The sequence below is a fragment of the Hyperolius riggenbachi genome, chromosome 11 (assembly GCF_040937935.1).
Source record: "Hyperolius riggenbachi isolate aHypRig1 chromosome 11, aHypRig1.pri, whole genome shotgun sequence".
In the NCBI taxonomy this organism is placed as follows: domain Eukaryota; kingdom Metazoa; phylum Chordata; class Amphibia; order Anura; family Hyperoliidae; genus Hyperolius; species Hyperolius riggenbachi.
Window position 1 is genome coordinate 115,319,933 of NC_090656.1, and position 25,674 is coordinate 115,345,606.

Genomic DNA, 25,674 nt, shown 5'->3' on the forward strand with positions numbered 1-25,674 from the left:
ATTATATATCAGCAGTCACTGCATACCTTTTACTGCACCTGTGTGACAGTTGCACATTGTTCTACCAGCAGTCACTGCAACCTGTTCACTGCATCTGTGTAACCGCACATTGTTGTACCAGCAGTCACTGCAACCTGTTCACTGCACCTGTGTAACTGCACATTGTTGTACCAGCAGTCACCTTAACCTTTTCACTGCACCTGTGTAATCACACATTGTTGTACCAGCAGTCACCTTTTCACTGCACCTGTGTAACCACACATTGTTGTACCAGCAGTCACTGCAACTTTTTCACTGCACCTGTGTAACCACACATTGTTGTACCAGCAGTCACTTTTTCACTGCACCTGTGTAACTGCACATTGTTTACTAGCAATCACTGCAACTTTTTCACTGCACCTGTGTAACCACACATTGTTGTACCAGCAGTCACAGTTTCACTGCACCTGTGTAACCGCACATTGTTGTACCAGCAGTCACTGCAACCTTTTCACAGCATCTGTGTAACCACACATTGTTGTACCAGCAGTCACCTTTTCACTGCACCTGTGTAACCGCACATTGTATTAGTCAAATCAGTGCATACCTTTCACTTCACCCCCCCCCCCCAATATGGACAAAACAACAGGCAGAGGTAGAACCAGAGGCAGGCCACCCGGCAGGTCTGTTCGAGGTCGAGGTGGCGTGATTTCATGCAGCCCTGGACCAAAGTACAGTGTTCAGCAGGCGTGTGCCATCAACTCCCAAGATTGCCAGGTCGTACTTGAATTATTTAACACAGAACACTTCATCTTCCTCAGCTTCCACACGGAACCATGACATATCTTCCTCCGCAACCACCACTGCTACTACTAGCACCACATCCGGCCCATTTGACACTTTGCAGGAGTTATTTGGTAGGAAATTAACTGATTCACAGTCATTATTGTTACAAGATGACGGCGCTAAGCATGTTACACCACCACCTCATATGTCTGAGTTAGGCTCCAGTATGGACATAAGGTGTGAGGATGATGAAGTACCTGTTGTTGGTGCAGTTTTGGAGGTGCCTGATACAAGCGAAGATTTGGAAGATGATTATGATGATGATGATACTGCCATGGATGCCACGTGGGATCCTAATAGACAAGATGACCAAGGGGACAGTTCAGAGGGGGAGTCAGAGAGGAGTAGGAGGAGACGAGTTGCTGAAAGAAGCAGGGGGAGCTCGTCATCAGAAACAGCTCGTGGCAGTGTCCGGCGGCATGTATTGCCACCTATGGACAGCCAGCCAACATGCTCTTCAAGGTCAGCTGCTGACACCACCACCAAAATGCCATCATTCCAGGGCTCAGCGGTGTGGAGGTTTTTTTTGTGCTTCTGCCTCAGATGAGAGCAATGCCTTTTGTACTATCTGCAATCAAAGATTAAGTCATGGAAAGACCAAGACCCGCATAGGGACCACTGCCTTATGAAGGCACATGGTAAAAAAGCATAAACGGCAATGGGAAGACCACCTGAGGAAAAGCAGCAAACAAAGGCAAAGCCACCCTCCGCCTCCTCTTCCTCGTTCAGGTGCAGCATCTTCTTCAGCAGCTTTCTCCCTTGCACCTTTACAGCCACCCTCCTCCACTCCGCCTCTCACCTTGAGCGCTTCCTGCTCCTCTGCCCACAGCAGCCAGGTGTCTGTGAAGGAAATCTTTGAGCGGAAGAAGCCAATGTCTGCCAGTCACCCCCTTGCCCAGCATCTGACAGCTGGCTTGGCGGAACTGTTATCTCACCAGCTGTTACCATACCGGCTGGTGAACTCTGAGGCCTTCCACTGCGGTGTCCCAATCGCCACAAATTTTCGGAAGATAGCAGGCCGCAATTACATTTCTCAAAAGGCGATACCCAAACTGTACTGGGATGTAGAAAGGCTAGTGGTGTCATCTCTGGCACACAGCGTTGGGTCAAGGGTCCATCTGACCACGGATGCCTGGTCTGCCAAGCATGGTCAGGGCAGGTACATAACTTATACAGCACATTGGGTCAACCTGGTGACCGCTGGCAATCAGGGAGTACGTGGCTGTGTAGCGGACCTAGTTGTGACACCTCCGCAGCTTGCAGGCAGGCCTGCTGCCACCTGTTCTACTTCTCCTCCTACTCCTCCTGCTACATCCTCTCCAACTACACACCCCCAGCTCCCCAGGGCCTATGCTGCATGTCAGGTGCGATGGTGTCACGCCATCTTGGACATGTCTTGCCTCAAAGCCCAGAGTCACACTGGAGCAGCTCTCCTGGCTGCTCTGAACAAACAGGTGGATCAGTGGCTGACCCCGCACCAACTGGAGATTGACAACGTGGTGTGTGACAATGGCAGCAATCTAATTTCGGCTTTGAGTTTGGGAAAGTTGACATATGTACTCTGCATGGCACATGTGCTCAATCTCAAAATACAAAGATTTGTGTGCAACTACCCAGGCTTACAGGAGGTCCTGAAGCAGTCCAGGAAGGTGTGTGGGCATTTCAGGCGGTCCTACATGGCCATGGCGCGCTTGGCCGAAATTCAGCAGAGAAACAACTTGCTGGTGAGGCGCTTGATTTGCGATAGCCCGACTCGCTGGAATTCAACGCTCCTGATGTTTGACCGCCTGCTACAACAGGAGAAAGCCATCAAAGAGTATCTGTACAACTACAGTGAAAAGACATTCACTGGGGAGCTGGGGATGTTATGGCCAAAGTACTGGACACTCATGTGTAATGCCTGCAGGCTCATGTGTCCATTTGAGGAGGTGACAAACCTGGTGAGTTGCAGTGAAGGCACCATCAGCGATTTGATCCCATATGCTTTCTTCCTGGAGCGTGCCATGCGTAGAGTGGTGGATCAAGCTGTCGAGGAGCGTGACCAGGAACAGGAGGAGGAGAAAGAGTTTTTGGAAACATCACCTGCGGCATCATCAACACCTGCGGCATCACAGAGGAGGGGGGAGGAGGAGGAGTCATCTGGGGAAGAGGAGTCAGATGAGGAAGGTGGGTTTTTTTTGAGGAGGAGGAGGTGGAAGAACAACCGCAGCAGGCGTCGCAGGGGGCTTGTGCTTCTCACCTTTCCCGTGGTATTGTTTATGGCTGGGGGGAGGAGGAGAACTTACCTGAGATCACTGAGGAAGAGCAAGTCAAGATGGCTAGTACAGCGGCATCCGACTTTGTGCAGATGGCGTCTTTCATGCTGGTCAGCCTGTTGAGGGACCCCGTATAAAAAAACTCAAGGGGAATGAGCTGTACTGGGTGGCCACGCTACTAGACCCTCAGTATAAGCATAAAATGGCGGAGATGTTTCCAAATCACCAGAAGGCAGAAAGGATGCAACACTTGCAGAACAAGCTGGCAACTATGCTTTACAGTGCTTTTAAGGGTGATGTCACAGCACAACGGAATAAAGGTGCCACTGCCAGTAATCTTCCTCCTCCTCCCATGTCCACGCAGGCAAGGACAGGACGCTCTAGCGATCTCATGGTGATGTCAGACATGTGGGCATTCTTTAGTCCAATGCCTCAATTTAGCCATTCCGGATCCACCCTCCACGAACGCTTTGACCTGCAGGTAGCCTACTACCTGGCCTTAAGTGTGGATGTAGATACTCTGAGCAGCAATGAACCCCTGGACTACTGGGTGCGCAGGCTTGACCTGTGGCCAAAGCTGTCACAATTTGCCATCCAACTTATGTCTTGCCCTGCCTCAAGCGTCCTGTCAGAAAGGACCTTCAGCGCAGCTGGAGGCATTGTCACTGAGAAGATAACTCGCCTAGGTCAAAAAGTGTTCAATACCTCACCTTTATCAAAATGAATGAGGCATGGATCCCGGAGGGCTACTGCCTGCCCGAAGACTAAGTCAGTCCCCACACACAGCATCTCTGCCTGCACACCGTGTGACTGCCTGCCCCAAGACTAAGTCAGTCCCCACACAGCATCTCTTCCTGCAGGCCACTTGACTGCCTTCTCCGCCACCACCAACAGGGTCCAGGACTCCAGGTGAAATTCCTGAATTTTTAAGACCGCTATAATAATTTTACTGGTGCGTGTACATGCCTGCCTAATTTTTCTGGCTGCACTGCGGCTGCAAGAACAAAACAAAAGGCATGTACATGTGTCAATTCCCCTTCCTGATCATTACCTTGCCGCGGTGAAGGGGCTTGCGTATCACAATGAAGCAATGACTGGCTATATGAGTGTGTTGGTGTTGGGGTGCACACCTGACCCAAGAAGATAGATAATAAGGTTGTTGCTTCATTGTGGACAGACCAAATTCGATCAGCTGGACACTTAGTCACTGTTGTTCTGTCATTGAACTAGCTCAGCCCGACCATATGGGCTTGAAAACCACCATCGCCTGCACTCTCGCCATGATGTGCACCAGTCCAGCACGGCCGTCACTACACAAACAGCTGTTTGCAGTGCGTTACACAGTGAGTTTAGTCTGTCAGTGTGAAGCAGTACACTAATTACACTACCTGATTGATGTATACACATGCAAGATGTTTTAAAGCACTTTAGGCCTCCAATTTAGCAATAAAATGTGATTTCTGCCCTTAAACCCAGCTGTGCGTAAAATCCGGATTTTTCCCTGGGACTTTTGGCTTGTATCACACTCCGCCATGCCCCCCTCCAGGTGTTAGACCCCTTGAAACATCTTTTCCATCACTTTAGTGGCCACAATTAATATTTGTAGTTTTGAAGGTTCACCTGCCCATTAAAGTCTAAGGTGGTTCAAAAGGTCGCCGGTTCGCAATCTTTTTTCGCGTGTTCGCGTTCAAGGTTTGCGAACCAAAATCGGAGGTTCGCAACAACTCTACTCCTCTCTCTGATTCCTCCAGCATCTCTCTCATTACCTGATGCTGTTGGTATGAGAGAGGGAATGCTGTGATGTGGCTGAAGGGGCTACTTCATACCAGGGGTACATCTGCCACCTATACTGGGATGGGAACAATTCAGGGAGTGGGGTGCAGTTTAGAAGCTCTGCCTCTGGTGCTGGATAACCTTGACTCAGCCCTGATTTTCACAAATGAATTACTATGGGAATGTGGCAGAGAGAAAAAAAAATATTGTAGTTAGCAACACATTTTATTGGTTTTCTAAAATATTCTTTTAGAAGTAAACTTTGAGAACCCTGAGCTATCTTCTTCAAGCATGTGATGCCATCATGCCGGAGAAAAAGAACTTAGTGTTGTTTTCCAACACTTATATCTCAAAACAGATTCAGCAAGCCAATATAACAAATATTTTTGTCTCTTCTATCTATGACAAAGACAGTACCACTTATTACCTCTGGAGAAAAATGACAAATTTGTGAAAAAATGTTGAATAGTAAACAGAAGGAAAATGTCTAAATATTACTGAAGATAAATGTATATCCATGGCTCTCTGGCTAAGCACGGACCAGAATCCCCAAATTGAACCTAGGACCTAGGATATCAATGCACACTTGGAGTTCAGTGGGCTCCTAGAATGGAAGTACGGAGGTACCTTAGAACCATTGCTGACTTTTTGTGCATGTACAGTATAGTAGTTTATATTGAAAATTGTGAAAATTGTGCATATCGAGACTTACACACTCCATGTCCAGCGTCTGACAGGTCTTCTGACACTCAGCTCCTTTGGCTCCCCTTGAAGCATTTGCACAATCAAAATAAATCATGTTCGGAGGGCAGTCTGAAAATAGAGAAGCTCTTCAAAATTCATGCTACTAGCTATCTCTAAAAAACAGCTCTTCTATTGTATTTTTAGAGCATATTTGTTCAAATACGTCATTTTCTTTGGAGCTTCATCCACTGGTTTGACTGAAAAAAGTTTTATGAGCAGGAAAGAGTGTCACAAAGCTGACCACTGGCAAATAATCACCTGACCGCTTCCCACTGCTTGTGGTCAGCTAAACCTGTACTGTTTTACTGGATTTGCCACACGATTGTTTCAGATGTGTGATCCAGATACTACTGGATCAGTGCAAAACATATTAATAACCCAATGTGTTATTTACTTTATTTTGCTGCCAGAAAGAGTTAATTTTTAGGCATGGAAAATACATCTTCTGTCTTGTCAATACCTTGTCAGCAATATAGTAATTATCCGATAAGCTAATTACAGCTATAAAAGTTTTCTTGGCAGAATACAACTTCTGAGGACAGGGTAGAAATAGGACAAGGTCAATAGTTCATGTATTTTCACTCTGGGACACTTAAAGCGGATCCGAGATGGAAAACTAACTATAACGAGTAACTTGTCTATACAGTGGGTGGCAAAAGTATTCGGCCCCCTTGAAGTTTTCCACATTATGTTATATTACTGCCACAAACATGAATCAATTTTATTGGAATTCCACATGAAAGACCAACACAAAGTGGTGTACACATGAGAAGTGGAACGAAAATCATACATGATTCCAAACATTTTTTACAAATAAATAACTGCAATGTGGTGTGTGCATAATTATTCGGCCCCCTTTGATCTAAGTGCAGTCAGTTGCCTATAGACACCGCCTTATGGGTGTTAATGACTAAATAGAGTGCACCTGTGTGTAATCTAATGTCAGTACAAATACAGCTGCTCTGTGAGGGCCTCAGAGGTTGTCTAAGAGAATATTGGGAGCAACAACACCGTGAAGTCCAAAGAACACACAAGACAGGTCCAAGACAGGTCAGGGATCAAGTTATCGAGAAATTTAAAGCAGGCTTAGGCTACAAAAAGGTTTTTCAAAGCCTTGAACATCCCAAGGAGCACTGTTCATGTGATCATTCAGAAATGGGAGGAGTATGGCACAACTGTAAACCTACCAAGACAAGGCCATCCACCTAAACTCACAGGCCGAACAAGGAAAGCGCTGATCAGAAATGCAGTCAAGAGGCCCATGGTGACTCTGGACGAGCTGCAGAGATCTGCAGCTCAGGTGGGAGACTCTGTCCATAGGACAACTATTAGTCATGCACTGTACAAAGTTGGCCTTTATGGAAGAGTGGCAAGAAGAAAGGCATTGTTAACAGAAAGCATAAGAAGTCCCGTTTGCAGTTTGCCACAAGCCATGTGGGGGACACAGCAACCATGTGGAAGAAGGTGCTCTGGTCAGATGAGACCAAAATGGAACTTTTTGGCCAAAATTCAAAACGCTATGTGTGGCAGAAAACTAACACTGCACATCACTCTGAACACACCATCCCCACTGCCAAATATGGTGGTAGCAGCATCATGCTTGGGGGTGCATTTCTTCAGCAGGGACAGGGAAGCTGGTCAGAGTTGATGGGAAGATGGATGGAGTCAAATACAGGGCAAACTTGGAAGAAAACCTCTTGGAGACTGCAAAAGACTTGAGACTGGGGTGGAGGTTCACCTTCCAGCAGGACAATGACCCCAAACATAAAGCCAGGGCATCAATGGAATGGTTTAAAACAAAACATATCTATGTGTTAGAATGGCCCAGTCAAAGTCCAGATCTAAACCCAATCGAGAATCTGTGGCAAGATCTGGAAACTGCTGTTCACAAACGCTGTCCATCTAATCTGACTGAGCTGGAGCTGTTTTGCAAAGAAGAATGGGCAGGATTTCAGTCTCTAGATGTGCAAAGCTGGTAGAGACATATCCTAAAAGACTGGCAGCTGTAATTGCAGCAAAAGGTGGTTCTACAAAGTATTGACTCATGGGGCCGAATAATTACGCACACCCCACTTTGCAGTTATTTATTTGTAAAAAATGTTTGGAATGATGTATGATTTTTGATCCACTTCTCACATGTACACCACTTTGTGTTGGTCTTTCATGTGGAATTCCAATAAAATTGATGCATGTTTGTGGCAATAATGTGACAAAATGTGGAAAACTTCAAGGGGGCCGAATACTTTTGCAACCCACTGTATATCTTAGCTAAAGTTTAGATAGTTTACACAGCAAATCTAGCTGCAAAGAGCTTTAATAGAATAAGAATATTTCTTCCTGTGATACAATGACAGCAGACATGTTGTTTGTAAACATTACACAGAGGCAGGCGTATCTGCATCTTGAGCAAAGAAAACTAATCCCCCCTCCTCCTCCCTCCTCCCCTGCCTCTGAAATCTCTGGCTAGTAATACCTCCCCCTCCCCCTGCCCAGACTGAGCTCCCATGAGCCCTTGCTACTGTCTGAAAGTGCCTTGGCTCTCTGAAAACCTGTGGGAGTGGTTTATTTAGTTTATAGGGAATTAGAGCATTGAAACAAAAACAAAAAAGTATTTGGCTTGAGGAATGCCTTATAAACAGTAGGAAAGGACCACAATTATGCAATGAGTAAAAGTTCATCTCGGATCCACTTTAAAGGGAATCTGAAGTTAAAATAAACTATGATATAATAATTTATATGTGTAGTACTGCTAAAAAATAAAACATTATTAGCACAGATATGAGTCTCATATTGTTTCCAGTACAGGAAGAGTTAAGAAACTTCAGTTGTTATCTATGCAAAAGAGCTTCTGTGAGCTCTGCGACTTTATAAAGTAGTGGACAGCACTGACTTTTGAAGCACTTATCTCAACTTTCTCATTGTTTCTTCTTTGTTTATGGTTTTTCTGCAAAGTTCAAAGGGTCAGTAGCCTGCTCTGTGAAATCATTTAAAATGTTGAGTGTATTGTGGAAACTGCAATTATTAGAGAATGATGCAATGTTATAAAAAAGTTACTATATATACCTGAAAATAAAAATATGACACTATTTTATTTCCTATTAATGTTCTATTAATTATCCATACTACACAACCAATTTATTATATCATGAGTTTTAATAGACTGCTACTGTACTGATTAGAGACAGTAAAACATTCAACATACTTTGTGAATGTTAAATATAAAAGAAAACCATGGGATACATAAAAAGTAATTTTTTTAGGAGTAGGAGGATAAATATAATTGTTTATCTCATCAGTTTATTTTTACCTCGGGTTCACTTTAAATGAAGCATCTTATGAGTAGAGTGATTTTTGGAAACTGTGCTGCTGCTTTTAACACTATACCTGAATGAATGTCACCCATTTTCATGTTGACAGAATACAATTGCTATAGGATGACTATTCACAAAGGTATTAATAAATTGCCTTTTGTTTTTGCACGCATATATTTTTGCAAGCCCATCAAAAATCCATTTACATAAGCATATTTTCAAAGGATCTACCTAGTGTTTTGCGGTACTTCACAAAAACGTGACAATATAGTGAAAAACTTTGCAACTCTTATTTAGACAAATTAGCTCATTCCTGCTGTTTGTAAATACATTTTTAAGACTTCAGAAGTAATTTTAGAGTTTACCTTTATAATGCATAACTGTTACATGAACTCTAGTATCTTTACAGTTAACAGGATTATTATAAATATTAGTTTTATTTTACCTGTAATATTGCGTGTTTTTGCTATACAACTCAGTCTGCCATTCTGACGTGCTGTAATAGAGGCAAAATATTTTTAGTTATTTGCAATTCTTAATATGCCAATATATTTGGTTATTAACTTGAAACTCTTAAAGTGCATGTGTGGCTAACAAAGTGTACTTAAAGATGAATGTATTATAAAGCGCTTATGAATTCATATTACAGTATATGTAGGTTCTAGAATCACTTACAAGCAGCTAAGGATTTCTGGGAGCAACCCTATCCAATCGGTCACAATTACATACATTTCTGCATCTTCTCAATAGTCAATGTTCCCTTGCACATTTTCACTACCAAGGTAGCAGTGAGGAATGTGCATGTTGATTCAGGGGTGTAACTATCCCTGACAGTGCACCCCTGCATAACTTTTAGGGGGGCCCCTTCCTACATTCAGAATCCCCGCCCCTTACTCCTATGCCCATTGGGGAGGAGGGGCCCAGACTTCCTCCTTCCTCTGTAGGTCTATGCGGCAGAGCCAGGAGTGGGGCCCAGGTGAAGGATGAAAGAAGTCCACTGCTCCCCTATAGTTACACCAGTATAACTATAGGGAAGCTCATCAAGAGAATGCCAAGAGTGTGCAAAGCAGTAATCAAAGCAAAAGGTGGCTACTTTGAAGAACCTAGAATATGACATATTTTCAGTTGTTTCACACTTTTTGGTTATGTACTATACTTCCACATGTGTTAATTCATAGTTTGGATGCCTTCAGTGTGAATCTACAATGTTCACAGTCATGAAAATAAAGAAAACTCTTTGAATGAGAAGGTGTGTTCAAACTTTTGGTCTGTACTGTATATATACTAAACCTGGTGCATCCATGGTGAAGGGGCATTTTGTGGATTATGCCCCCTTTGTACCTCATGCCTCCTTATACCTCTTGTGTCTCCCTGTGTCCTCCTCTGTCTCCTTGTGTCCCCCATTTGTTCGCCTCTGTCCCCCTTGTGTCCTTCTCTATACCCATTGCGCCGCGTTGGAGGTACGTATTGGCCGGCATTCACAAGCCAGGAACTCCTTGGATTTGGACTATAAGACGCAGTGACTTTTTCCCCACTTATAGTCTTATAGTCCAAAAAATACAATATATTTACCAAAAAATGCTTCACAGCCAGGGAGGGGGAGACATGTATTAGAAATAATCATATGGTTTTAAAGAAGGGTGTCCTGTACAGGTTTCTAACAGGTTTTGCACCTGGCCATCTGTGTAAGGCTGCTAATGCTATCATTTCTGATGCCTCCATGTGCTTTATGCACTGTATATTGTATGTGAGAGTATACTACTATCTCCACTCATGTGGGAAGCTTGGTGCCTTTAGTCAGGAGTCTTGTAGAAATGTTGCTATAATGCCCCATTACTTGTAGATACACCTTTACATTTGTTGTACCAGTTTGTAACAGAACAGGAAATTCACTTCAAATAACATTATTACCCTGATTTATTCACATAACGTACCACATAACGCTGTTGTCATAAATGACCTCTCCTGGAGGTATTGCTGAACCCTTGTAATAACAAGGGCACTCTTCTGCTGCCACACAGGTAGTGTTGGGCGAACAGTGTTCGCCACTGTTCGGGTTCTGCAGAACATCACCCTGTTCGGGTGATGTTCGAGTTCGGCCGAACACCTGACGGTGCTCGGCCAAACCGTTCGGCCACATGGCCGAACTAAGAGCGCATGGCCGAACGTTCCCCGAACGTTCGGCTAGCGCTGTGATTGGCCGAACGGGTCACGTGGTTCGGACCCGAACGCGCTCTGATTGGCCGAACGGTCACGTGGTTCGGGTAAATAAATACCCGAACCACGTCATATCTCCGCCATTTGTCTGTGGGTTTAGCTTTGGGTAGGCAGGCAGGGTAGTTCGCGCTCCAGCCACGCTAGCCAGGGTCCCCCCTGTCATTGTGTCACTGCTGGGAACAGTAGTACACCGCTTGCTCAGCCACACTATATAGCATTCTGTTTACTGCCACTCTGTGTACCTCGCTCAGCCACACTATATAGCATTCTGTTTACTGCCACTCTGTGTCTGCTGGGAATAGTAGTACACCGCTTGCTCAGCCACACTATATAGCATTCTGTTTACTGCCACTCTGTGTACCTCGCTCAGCCACACTATATAGCATTCTGTTTACTGCCACTCTGTGTCTGCTGGGAATAGTGGTACACCGCTCGCTCAGCCACACTATATAGCATTCTGTTCACTGTTCTGTGTCTGTTTGGAATAGTGGTACACCGCTCGCTCAGCCACACTATATAGCATTCTGTTTACTGTTCTGTGTCTGCTGGGAATAGTGGTACACCGCTCGCTCAGCCACACTATATAGCATTCTGTTTACTGTTCTGTGTCTGCTGGGAATAGTGGTACACCGCTCGCTCAGCCACACTATATAGCATTCTGTTTACTGTTCTGTGTCTGCTGGGAACAGTAGTACACCGCTCGCTCAGCCAGAGTATATAGCATTGTGTTTACTGCCACTCTGTGTACACCGCTCAGCCAGACTATATACCATTGTTTACTGACACTCTGTGTACACCGCTCAGCCAGACTATATACCATTGTTTACTGACACTCTGTGTACACCGCTCAGCCAGACTATATACCATTGTTTACTGCCACTCTGATTCTGCTGGGAACAGTAGTACACCGCTCGCTCAGCCAGACTATATAGCATTGTGTTTACTGCCACTCTGTGTACACCGCTCAGCCAGACTATTTACCATTGTTTACTGACACTCTGTGTACACCGCTCAGCCAGACTATATACCATTGTTTACTGAAACTCTGTGTACACCGCTCAGCCAGACTATATACCATTGTTTACTGCCACTCTGATTCTGCTGGGAACAGTAGTACACCGCTCGCTCAGCCAGACTATATACCATTGTTTACTGACACTATATAGCAGACTATATAGCATTGTGTGTACACCGCTCAGCCAGACTATATACCATTGTTTACTGACACTCTGTGTACACCGCTCAGCCAGACTATATACCATTGTTTACTGCCACTCTGATTCTGCTGGGAACAGTAGTACACCGCTCGCTCAGCCAGACTATATACCATTGTTTACTGACACTCTGTGTACACCGCTCAGCCAGACTATATACCATTGTTTACTGCCACTCTGATTCTGCTGGGAACAGTAGTACACCGCTCGCTCAGCCAGACTATATACCATTGTTTACTGCCACTCTGATTCTGCTGGGAACAGTAGTACACCGCTCGCTCAGCCAGACTATATACCATTGTTTACTGACACTCTGTGTACACCGCTCAGCCAGACTATATACCATTGTTTACTGCCACTCTGATTCTGCTGGGAACAGTAGTACACCGCTCGCTCAGCCAGACTATATAGCATTGTGTTTACTGCCACTCTGTGTACACCGCTCAGCCACACTATATAGCATTGCGTACTCTGCCAGTCAGTGTGTATATTGCTGGGATCAGTAATACTCCACTCACCGTCAACCACTATATGAGCTCAACATGAGTTCCCCAGAGACCTCCGCTGTGAGCAGCACTCCCAACAACAGCAACAGCCAACGCCCCACGCAAGCTATAACATCCACCCCAGCAGCCAGTGGTCAGCAGCAGCCCTCCCCGGAGGAGAACGTTGTGTCCATCAGTCCGTCGCCAGAGCGATTAATGAGGGCTGCCATTGAGGAGATGATGGGGCCTGATGTGGAGGAGGAGGTCTGGCTCAGGCCAGCATCCCAAGTTAATGTTGAGGACGATGAGGGGTCTGTGTCTGGGGATGTTGGGGTGGCAGAGGTGGTGGGTGGGTCAGACTCAGGAGAAGAGTTGTATGATGAGGATGATGATCGGGACCATCTGTATGTGCCTCAGAGTCCGACCCCGGAAAACATGTTGTATCGTGTGTTTAGGTACTAAAATCTGCGTTCCCTCCCAGTAGTGTTGGGCGAACAGTGTTTGCCACTGTTTGGGTTCTGCAGAACATCACCCTGTTCGGGGTGACTATATAGCAGACTATATAGCATTGTGTTTAATGCCACTCTGTGTACACGGCTCAGCCACACTATATAGCATTGTGTTTACTTCCACTCTGTGTCTGCTGGGAACAGTAGTACACCGCTCACCCGCCACTGTATAGCATTGTGCTCTGTGTCACTGCTGACAATAGTGGTACACCGCTCACCCACCACTGTATAGCATTTCTGTACTGCCACTGTACTGCTGCCAGTCAGCGTGTACTTTAAGGATAAGTGAAATGAGGAAGAAATCCGGTGAAAGAGGGAGGGGCAAGGGAAGAGGTGTTTCCCCTGACGGTTCACGTACAGGCCACAGGGGAGCACCCAAGAAAACCCACTCAATACTGCCCATGTTGTCCAGGACAACAACCCTCACAGATCCAAAAGAACAGGACCAGATAATTACTTGGATGACCTCTCAAGCGTCCAGCAGTGGGTTAAGCAGCACCAGCACATCACGCACGAGGTCCGAGTCCTCAGCCAGTTAAAGTCTGGGCTTTCTTTGAAGACTGCACTGAGGATGTTACCATGGCGATTTGCAAGGTGTGCAAGACCCGCCTGAGCAGGGGGAAAAGTATTAACAACCTCTCCACCACCAGCATGAGCCGCCACATTCTATCCAAACATCCCACTCTGTGGGCAAACGCGGCAGGACAGGGTACCACCAGCAACACTGCCTCCCTTGGGTTCACCAGACTCACCACCAGACCCGCCTCAGCAGCAGCAGTAGCCCAGCCATTGCGTGGTTCACAACATTCACAAACATCAGACGATGCTGACACTGTCACTTTCCGGACTAGTGCTCTTGAGGTCTCCCAGTGTTCATCAAACACAACAACCAACAGCCCTTCGGTGTGCAGCGCTACGGTTGAGTTGTCTGTCTCTGAGATGTTTGAGCACAAGAGGAAATTGCCAGCAAATGACCCCCGGGCCGTGGCAGTAACAGCCAGCCAGCATAGCCAAGCTTCTGGCCTGCGAAATGCTGCCATATCGAGTGGTGGAGACAAACAGCTTCAAGGGCATGATGTCAGTGGCCATCCCACGTTACGTGGTTCCCAGCCGCTACCACTTTGCGCGCTCTGCAGTGCCTGAGTTGCATGAGCACGTGGTCAGCTAAATAACCCGAAGCTTGAAGAATGCCGTTGCCTGCAAGGTTCACCTCACCACTGACACCTGGACGAGTGCGTTCGGCCAGGGTCGATACATCTCCCTTACCGCGCACTGGGTGAACCTTGTGGAGCCTGGCAGCGATTCCTCACCTGCTACGGCGCGGGTGTTGCCCACGCCGCAAACAGCTGGATAACAACAGCAGCACCTACCTCTCTGACTCCTTCTCCTCCAACGCATCTCAAAGCTGTACCTCATCCGGAAATGCTAACCCAGCACCAGCAGCAGTAGGATCGTGGAAGCAGTGCAGCACAGCTGTTGGCATGCGTCAGCAAGCGTTGCTGAAGCTGATCTGCCTTGGGGATAAGCAGCACACAGGGGAGGAAATTTGGAGGGGAATAAAGGAACAGACGGATTTGTGGCTGGCACCGCTGGACCTGAAACCGGGCATGAAGCTAGACACCTGGCACGAACTGGCAATGTACGCAATAGAGGTGCTGGCTTGCCCGGCAGCCAGCGTTATGTCGGAACGCTGTTTCAGTGCTGCCGGAGGCATCATCACAGATCGGCGTATCCGCCTCTCCACAGAAAATGCAGACCGTCTGACTCAAATTAAAATGAATCAATCCTGGATTGGAAACGACTACGCAACACTCCTGGACCCCAACCAAGTAACATGACCGATGAACATCTGGGATGGTTTAGCGTTTCCGGTCCCTGTTTATTGAACCTCTCATCTGTATTACATTTATGACTGCATGGCGGCAAAAAGCATTGCTGCTATATCCGCACGCTTTTTGTCCTCATGCAAGGCCTGGGTTGTTGTGTCTCACAAAGCGTGGCCTTCTCCTCCTGCGCCTCCTCCTGTTCCATCACGTGTGCTGCTGCTGCTGCTGCTGGGTTACCGTTGCCGGTCCCTGTTTATGGAACCTCTTATCTTTATTACATTTATGACTACATGGCGGTACAAAGCATGCTATCCGCACGCTTTTTGTCCTCATGCAAGGCCTGGGTTGTTGTGTCTCACAAAGCGTGGCCTTCTCCTCCTGCGCCTCCTCCTGTTCCATCACGTGTGCTGCTGCTGCTGCTGCTGCTGCTGGGTTACCGTTGCCGGTCCCTGTTTATGGAACCTCTTATCTTTATTACATTTATGACTACATGGCGGTACAAAGCATGCTATCCGCACGCTTTTTGTCCTCATGCAAGGCCTGGGTTGTTGTGTCTCACAAAGCGTGGCCTTCTCCTCCTGCGCCTCCTCCTGTTCCATCACGTGTGCTGCTGCTGCTGCTGCTGCTGCTGGGTTACCGTTGCCGGTCCCTGTTTATGGAACCTCTTATCTTTATTACATTTATGACTACATGGCGGTACAAAGCATGCTATCCGCACGCTTTTTGTCCTCATGCAAGGCCTGGGTTGTTGTGTCTCACAAAGCGTGGCCTTCTCCTCCTGCGCCTCCTCCTGTTCCATCACGTGTGCTGCTGCTGCTGCTGCTGCTGCTGGGTTACCGTTGCCGGTCCCTGTTTATGGAACCTCTTATCTTTATTACATTTATGACTACATGGCGGTACAAAGCATGCTATCCGCACGCTTTTTGTCCTCATGCAAGGCCTGGGTTGTTGTGTCTCACAAAGCGTGGCCTTCTCCTCCTGCGCCTCCTCCTGTTCCATCACGTGTGCTGCTGCTGCTGCTGCTGCTGGGTTAGCGTTGCCGCGTGGTCCCTGTTTATTGAACCTCTTATCTTTATTACATTTATGACTACATGGCGGTACAAAGCATGCTATCCGCACGCTTTTTGTCCTCATGCAAGGCCTGGGTTGTTGTGTCTCACAAAGCGTGGCCTTCTCCTCCTGCGCCTCCTCCTGTTCCATCACGTGTGCTGCTGCTGGGTTAGCGTTGCCGCGTGGTCCCTGTTTATTGAACCACTTATCTTTATTACATTTATGACTGCATGGTGGTACAAAGCATGCTATCCGCACGCTTCTTGTCCTCATGCAAGGCCTGGGTTGTTGTGTCTCAAAGCGTGGCCTTCTCCTCCTGCGCCACCCTCCTCCTGTTCCATCACGTGTGCTGCTGCTGGGTTAGCATTACCGGTCCCTTTTCCTGGAACCTCTTATATGTATTACATTTATGACTGCATGCCGACAAAAAGCATGTTACCTGTGCAAAGAAAACAGACATTTCCCGCATTTAAAAGACAGTTTTCCCTTTGAAACTTTAAAATCGATTTTCTCAAAAACTATAAGCTCTTTTTGCTAAATTTTTTTTCCTCTTGTACCCACTCCCAAGGTGCACATACCCTGTAAATTTGGGGTATGTAGCATGTAAGGAGGCTTTACAAACCACAAAAGTTCGGGTCCCCATTGACTTCCATTATGTTCGGAGTTCGGGTCGAACACCCGAACATCGCGGCCATGTTCGGCCTGTTCGGCCCGAACCCGAACATCTAGATGTTCGCCCAACACTACACACAGGCTCCATTCTCATCAAGGAATGTTCCATTTGGACAGACACAGCCATCTAGTGGAGTGAAGTGGAAGCTGCAGCTGGGGTCAGGTTCACTCATGGATCGACAGGTTTGCTGGCAACTTCTGATGGAGTACTGGTAGGTGCTGTTTTTTGTACAGGTCTTTGTATATTTGTCTGCAGTAAGAAATAAACAAATATATATATATATAGTATTGCTTGTATCCCCTTATTATGTATGCAGCTGCGTGTACTACGTATTTTGTATTGTACAGAACCATGAAAGATACTAGCGCTATGTAAATCAAGCTGTCCCTTATAGGTACCAATATCCTACTTCTCATCCATCCTTGAATTTTGTTTCATTTCTTGAAAGCGGTGGATACAATAATTCTATCAATTTTAAGTGGTTGCATCCGTCCATACTAGGGATGAGCTTCTGATTTCTGCGGAATTTCAATTGCAGATTTTCAAATCGGAAATCAGCTCTTTGCAATGAAAATCGGGATGCGGAAATCAGAATTCCACAGAAATGCTGCATTTCCGAGGCTTGGAAATTTTAAGCCAATCACAAGGTTCGAAAGCATTGGACCAATCACAAGACTCTGAAGCATTGGACCAATTAGAGAATGCCGGATTTTACCACCGAAATTGGATTAACATGGAAATTTTAAGGCCTTCAGAAAACTCAAAAGTATTCGGCCAATCAGAGAATGCAGAAGTTCCCATGGTTGCCATTCCGAAATGCAGATTCTGCATAATAGGGCAAATCCACAAAAATAGATTCCGCAAATTTTTTTATTTTTTTTTTATTTTACAATTCACTAACTTTATTAACAAAATAACAAATAAAAATAAGTCTGCAGAAATCGGTATGCGGAAATTCTGATTTTCACGGAATACTTATCAGAAACCGAAAATCTGTTGGAATCAGAAATCAGCGTTTCAAACCATCCCTAACCCATCATAAGAAACTAAGCATTCCTGCATACTTACCACAGATGGTGCCTCTCCACCCAACCAGAATCACATTTTCAGCAGCACATGCCCTTACATAGGCCGTGTGAGCTGCACATACACTGTCCACGCTATTCTCATAGTTACAGCTGTCATACATGCAGTTCTGTTAAGAAAAAAATAGTTAAAAAAAAGTTTAAAATATTATTTTAAATACAAGATCCACAAAAATATATTATAATCACAGCGATTATAAGCAGTATTTAATTGTATTGAATTGTAGTACTGTGTAGTACAGCTAAGAAATAGTAGAACACTAGTAGAAAAGAAAAGAGTCTCATATTTTTATTTTCAGTTCAGCTTTATTTATAACATTGCATCAGACTGTCATATTTGCAGTTTAGAATCCACACTCTGTATTTTAAGCTGTAAAACAAAGTAGAGCTAATGTCCATTGAACTTTCATGCAGTAAAACCTTTTCTCGAGCTGCTTCTCACTGTTTCTTGACTGTTTAAAGCGGATCCGAGATGAAAAACTAACTATAACAAGTAACTTGTCTATATATCTTAGCTAAAGTTTAGATAGTTTACACAGCAAATCTAGCTGCAAACAGCTTTAATAGAATAAAGGTGGCCATACACTGGTCGATTTGCCATCAGATTCGACCAACAGATAGATCCCCCTCTGATCGAATCTGATCAGAGAGGGATCGTATAGCCACCTTTACTGCAAACAGATTGTGAATCGATTTCAGGCTAGCCTGAAACCGATCACAATCTGTGGAGCTGCCGCACCCCCCCCCCCCCCCCCGCATACATTACCTGTTCCGGCGCTCTACTGTTTAAACTTCCTGCCGGGACAGGAAGTTCTGTGTAACTGCAGCCGGTCTGGAAGCCAGCGCGCAAAGAAGACAGCCGGGACCAGGGGACTCGCGCCGGCCGGAACAGGTAATGTATACCCGCTGTATTGTGTCGGTCGTCGGGCATTCGAACGCCGCTATCGACGCACTCCCGACCCGCCGGCGATCGAGAAAAATCTTCCGCACAGACGGATCAAGGGGAATCGACGGGAACGATAGATTTCGGACGGAAATCGATCGTTCTGTCAGCGGTGTGCGCGGCGATTTCACAGCCGATTCGATCACTGTGATCGAACCGGCCGTATATCGGCGAGAAAATTGTTAGGTGTATGGGCCCCTTAAGAATATTTCTTCCTGTGATACAATGACAGCAGACATGTTGTTTGTAAACATTACACAGAGGCAGGCTTATCTGCATCTTGAGCAAAGAAAACGAATCCCCCCTCCTACTTCGTCCTCCCCTCTGCCTCTGAAATCTCTGGCTAGTAATACCTCCCCCTCCTCCTGCCCAGACTGAGCTCCCATGAGCCCGTGTTACTGCCAAGGCTCTCTGAAAACCTGTAGGAGTGGTTTATTTAGTTTATAGGGAATTAGAGCATTAAAACAAAAGCAAAAAAGTATTTGGCTTGAGGAATGCCCTATAAACAATAGGAAAGGAACACAATTATGCAATGAGTAAAAGTTTGTCTCGGATCCACTTTAAAGTGAACCAGAGGTGGTTCACTAGGCTTCATTTATACTTACATTAAGCCGCTATGACTATGTAATCTGGGCAGTCGTGACCTTCTGCGCATGGGCGGACCCCTCGTTGCGCTCCCATCCCCTGGAGGGGCGCATGTGCAGAAGACCTCGACTGGCGGGTGCCAGGATGGAGGGGTGAGGGACTCAGCACTGCTCATGGGGCTGGAGGAAGCCCTGGGTAAGTATAAATTAAGCCTAGTGTACCATTCAAAAAACAGGACTGAGTTGACCTAGTTGATTGAATAGCTTAGAGAAGCTCTTCTGCATAGAAAACAACTCAAGTGTTTAACTCTTCCTGTACTGGAAATATTGACACTTTTTTTCTTTGCTACTAATGTTCTACTTGTTGTCTGTACTACACATACAATTCATAATCTCATAAGTTTATTTTCGCTTCAGATTTGCTTTGATACCTCTTATCAGATTCCAACCGAAGAGGGAATAATTGTTTTGCCATCAGGTTGCAATCTATAAGTGTATGGCTTGCTTAACCCTGCAAGTGGTCGTGGATAATCATCCGTTTTCTACAATAGACATCCATCACCCACCTTCTCATAGTCCTCTGGATTCACAGCCGCATGGCATAAGGCAAAGGGTCCAGTGCTGTCTGACAGTTGTGAGCACCATTGCTGGGCAAATTGCTCTGCAGATCAGTAAATAGATAGTTAGATGCAATACATTATTACACAATTCTGTATACAGCTATACAATGGAATTTATTGCAGGTGTTCTTTATTGCTCCACGGATAGGGAGTACATTTTTATGCATTACAATATGCTCCAAATCCTGCTTGTGTATCCCTAAACAGAGAATGGTCTGGATAATAGCTTTAAATACAGAGCAGTGCGATGCAATAGTTGCCATTATTTTATACAAACCATTGTCCACACTGAGTGAGCATGGATTTTCGTAGCTGTCCTTCACATCATTACAGTCTGACTGACTCTTCCAGGTGTTGGCAAAGGCAGCCGCTGTGCCCTCCAGTGCCCCACTCAAAGATCTGAAGTCATCTGTTTGTATGTTGTTGAAGTCCCCACACAGGCCTGCAGCCACAAACAACACAACTCAGTGTAAGCACATACATAAAAACATACTGTGTGTTCTTCCAACGAGCTATCAAGTCAAGCTTTAACATACAAGTATATATTCATATTAGAGTCTTATTAGATGACTATTCATGATACTTTTGGTAGACAGTTTATTATTATCATCATGCATATTTTCTGCTCTCAGCTAGGCAGCCTGTTCTACCATAAGGGGAGAGGAGAAGCAGAAGCTGCCAGATTAAATGTATTTTGGGTGTTCCGCTGCCAGATTACGCATATTTTGGGGAACCGCTGCCAAATTATGTGTATTTGGGGAAACCGCTGCTGCCAGATTACGTCTATTGTGGGGGAACGACTGCCATATTATCTGTATTTTGGAGGAACCTCTGCCATATTGCATGGATTTTTGGTGAAATGCTGTCAGATTACATGTATTTTGGGGGGAAACACTATGGCAGAGTTCAGACTTCCCCGGCAGACCTTTTACACTACTGCTAAGGTCATGTATAGTTTGCCCCACCCATGACCACACCCACATTCTGTTGCGTGACCACAATATCTCCAAATTAAAATGACTGCAGATATCATTCCTAATGGTCCATACACACGCCCAACAAAAGTCGCAGAAAACAGATGACCAATGTCACAGAAACGACGTTACTAGCTGCATCGTTGAAAAGAATTCTTGTTGCCGCATACTAATATTGCAAATGTCCAACTCGTTTAAATACTATGCGCAACTGAAAATGACATTATGCACAACATGTCCGCATTCAGATATTGCAATTGTCCAAATCATTGAAGTACCATGCTCACAGGCAGAAACATTATGCAGGACATGTCCGCATTCAGTACAAAAGTGTAATTCAAACAACAATGTGCACGTGGCCGGCTGAACAATATCTGCGCAACAGTCATCTGAGTTGATGCGCCAGATGGATCAAGCAAAATGCCCGATGTTGAATACTCATTGTGTCATTTGGCAACAGTTTTGCACACAATTGTCATCCAACACGGTGAAAGCTGTCTGTTTGTCAGACTTTAAAACTACTTTAGTTTAGTGTGTGTACGAGGCTTTAAACTGCAATGTAATTTATCTTTCAGCAGTTATAACACATCACAGAAATGAGTATTTTTCCAGCAGAGAGACAATTTTGTGTTATCTAAAAGGCTACAGAGGTGAGCTGCACAGGCCTGTTTCAATGGACGTGCAAATAGTGCGACCGGCTGGAGGGCCGGGCAAAGCAGTAGGGAGGGGGGCGCAGCGGCGGGGGAGAGTGGGCATAGCTTAAAAACTCACCTTCCGCGATCCACGCACGCAGCCTCTATCTTCTTCCTGTCCCAGGCGTCCATCGCCTTGGTAACAGCGCCCCCTATGATGACGTGTCATCACAGCAGGGGGTGCTTACCAATGTGACGGACGCCTGGGACAGGAAGAAGATAGAGTTGAAGGTGAGTTGTTAAGCTATGCCCGCTCTCCCCCCGCCACTGTATACTGGAGACACCTACCTGTCTAACCTATACTGGAGGCACCTACCTATCTAACCTATACTGGGGGCACCTACCTATCTAACTTATACTGGAGGCACCTACCTAGCTAACCTATACTGGGGGCACCTACCTACCTCATCTATACTGGGGGCACCTACCTATCTAACCTATACTGGGGCAACTATACTGTATACCTATACTGGAGGCCCCTACCTGGCTAACCTATACTGGTGGCAACTATACTTGCTTCCTATACTGGGGGGACCTATGCCTGGCTACCTATACTGGGGAGCTGTAGCTGGCTACCTATACTGGGGGCAACTAGATCTGACTAACCTATACTGAGGGCACCTGTAAGGAGGCGCGGAGGAGCAGCCGCCTCTGATCAGCGTGAGGCGGCTGCTCCCACTGAAGGCATGACGGAATGCGGAGAAACCGCCGCGTCTGACGCGGCGGTTAGTACACGTGACCCTATCTTCACTGGATCCCAGCGCGGGGAGGCCGCCGCCCGTACGGCTAGCAGTGCGGCCAACCCCGCGCATGGGGCACCAGAGGGCTTGCCGCACAGTGATGTGGCTGGGACTCGTAGTCCCTCTAGATTTAGAGTGACGCGCGCGCGCACTCAGGCAGGATTTATATTACAGGCAGAAGTTGTCACAGACTGCTAGGCCGGTCTGCGGATGGGGTAAATCGATCAGCGTCAGAAATCCTCTCACACGGTCATTTGTTCATCACGAAGGGTAACCCACGTTCGCAATTTGATGAACTGACTCGCGAAGGGAGCGTTCTGATACCAACCGAATCACTCCACACACATATACAATTCAAAGATCTGCCACCAAGCGAGTTACACAGCCCGCTACTGTAATTATACTAGGACTTGGAGAACGCTATATTAACCCTTAGCAGTATGCAAGAATCTGGGTCAGATCGTTATGTCTGGGCCGGGTTCTCGCATACGGGTTATAAATGTATACTTCTATTAAACACAGGGTAGCGAGTTCAGGAGAATAGGTACGATTGTGTATGTTCAGCAACAGGTCATAACCGCTAAACGATTTTTAAACGTTTAATAACACAAATGCATTACATACAGTTATATACACCTATTAACATATAAAACACAGAGCTTAAAAATAAAAGGGATAAAATCAGAAAGTTCTTACTTAGTTAGCTGAGCAGTCCATTTGAAGCATGAAGAAAATAGTCCAGTTTAAAGCAGGCATTCAGGTTAAAAGTCCTTTGTACACGACATGCGCCCGGTTCTCCGTGAGCACATGTCTAGACTTCCCTGCTCGATGGAAATTGAAGAACTGGGTGGAGTTCCTTGCAAACGCTTTTTACTGACCAGCTTACGCGCACGACTTTCGTAATATTCGTCACATCTCTCCCCTACCAGACGGACGCACAGAGTGGGTCTGCATGACCCGCTCTACGCGGCGCTTAGCTACTGAACGGGTTCTCGACTTCTTATCTGACTGCCCGTTAGACAACTCACCAGAAGCATAAGGCCTCATGGTCCGGTGTGTCCCAGGGTCCGCTTTGCGGACGGTGCGATGCACACCAACAGGCTGACCTCTAAAGGCCTGGCTGGGTTTGCATAGCGCTTCCTGTAAGGGAGCGAGTCGTTGGCTGACATCCGGGTCACTTCCTGACTCTCGGGTGTCAGCCTGCGAATCTGGAAGCCGCGTGGCATACCCCTGCTCTAACTGACTACACCTTGGCACAACATTTTGGTCAGCAGAACCTAGGTGGACATTAGAGCACATTTTAAAAAACGAATCAGCATTTACCGGGGTGGCGAGGCTTGCCCCTTCTCCAGGAAGGATAGAGGGTGGACCTCTGGGCAGTTTTGCACTGGGTTGCTTCTGCAAGGGGAAAACATGCAAGGGTGAGACAGGGAAGGTGTGGCCTGTCTCCACCAGCTGTTTGTTAACAGCAGGCAATGGTGGAGCACTCTGGCTGTCATAGCAGGAGGGGAGGTCTAGGCCCCCAGCTGCCTGCTCTGACACCTGGCCTGCTTCCACTGCCAAGCACGGATATGACCCAGGCAACACAAGACTGTTACCTCTTAGATTAGAGACTGTCACATTTAAACATACATCATTTTTAGTAATAGGAGATTCAGCATGAAATCTATTAGCAACATCTGGTACAACATTAACATCACAGTTACGTTCATTTTTCACATCATGTACACAGGTATCTGGAACAACAGTGACAGGTTTAGAATCAGACAAACCGTGATTAGACAGCGGTCCCTTAGAAACAGGTACCGCTTCCTTGCCTCCTTCCCTAGGAGGGCTAGGTACCATTACCCTGGCTGCCTCCCTCTGTCCCACCCCAAGCTTGTACAGTACCTGAGTGGGTCCAGACTGGCAATCCGGGGTGTTGATCACAGGTTCATAAAAGGATCGTAGGGTGCCAAGATCGGTGCCCAACAGCACAGGCACTGGGATGTCATCTGTCACCCCCACAACTTTTGACTGGCGGCCCCTTCCCCAATCGAGAACAACACGAGCTTTGGCGATGCGTGCGTGTGTGCCACCAACTCCCAAAAGTGTGACACGCTCATTAGGCAGGAAATTCTCCCTGGCTACAAGATGAGAGCGAACCAAGGTAAGCTCTGCGCCTGTGTCGCGGAAACCAACAGCGATCTGGTCGTTAACTTCCACGACTTGATGATTTCCGGAAAGTCGAGGATTTGCTGCTCCCATGACGAGGTAGGCGTGTGCAGTAGAGGATGCGCTAGCCACTTCTGCGCTAGGCTCTGGAGACGGCGTCCTCACCTCGGGGCAGGCAGACTTGAGGTGTCCTCGCTGTCCACAGTGGTAACACTTCGGAACATATGTGGCATCAGGCGGATGAGTAGCAGGGGCAGCATCCGGCCTCTGTGGCTGTGGGACCCGATTCCCACGGTTAGCAGGGGGAGGAGAGCTGGGTTGCATAGGTCTCCCCCCTTTCCAGCTCTGGGCTGGAGGTCTGCGGCTGTCCGGAACACGGGTGGCCACAAAAGTGTCTGCAAGTTCTGCTGCAGTTTTGGCGGAGTCCGGCTTCCGCTCCAAGACAAACTGCCGGACATCTGGAGGGCAGCAGTTCAGCAACTGCTCCTGCACGATGAGGTCCTCCAGACCTTGGTGAGAGTCTTTTTTGAGGCCCCGTGACCACTGCCTGAACACAGTCAGCAGGCGACTTTCCAGGTCGGTGTAAGAGTCGGTGTGGCCTTTCTGCAGGGAGCGAAACTTTTTGCGATAGACCTCTGGGGTCAACTGGTATTTGGCGATAATTGCAGCTTTTATCGCCTCATAGTCATTGTCTTTCTCAGCGGGTAAGTCCACAAACGCCTCAAGCGCTTTGTCCCGCAAGTTGGGTGTCAGATATCTCGCCCACTGCTCCTGGGGCAGATGATGCTGACGACAAGTCTTTTCAAAGGAGTGTAAATAAGTGTCCGGGTCGGTTCCCTTCTCCATTTCTGGGAATTTAAACTTTGGAGTCCCAAACGGGCCTGCTGTGGGCCGGGGTTCCGGAGCATTTTGCGAGGGATTTTGGCCTTGCCCTCGCAGTTTGGCCATTTCAAGGTCGTGTCGGCGGGCGGATTCTCTCTCTGCCGCCTCTTTCTCGGCA

General features: G+C 46.7%; 1 protein-coding gene across 1 annotated transcript in view; it reads right to left on the reverse strand.

Moving 5' to 3' along the window:
- Positions 1–25,674, reverse strand: part of LOC137537848 (mucin-2-like) — an 85,863-nt gene that overhangs the window by 11,404 nt on the left and 48,785 nt on the right. Inside the window, exons 10-14 of the mRNA XM_068259800.1 lie at positions 23,844–23,918; positions 20,392–20,556; positions 20,061–20,155; positions 17,951–18,077; positions 5,566–5,666 (exon numbers count right to left, since the gene is read on the reverse strand). Coding sequence (XP_068115901.1) covers positions 5,566–5,666; positions 17,951–18,077; positions 20,061–20,155; positions 20,392–20,556; positions 23,844–23,918 — 563 coding nt within the window. The remainder of the gene's footprint in view (positions 1–5,565; positions 5,667–17,950; positions 18,078–20,060; positions 20,156–20,391; positions 20,557–23,843; positions 23,919–25,674) is intronic.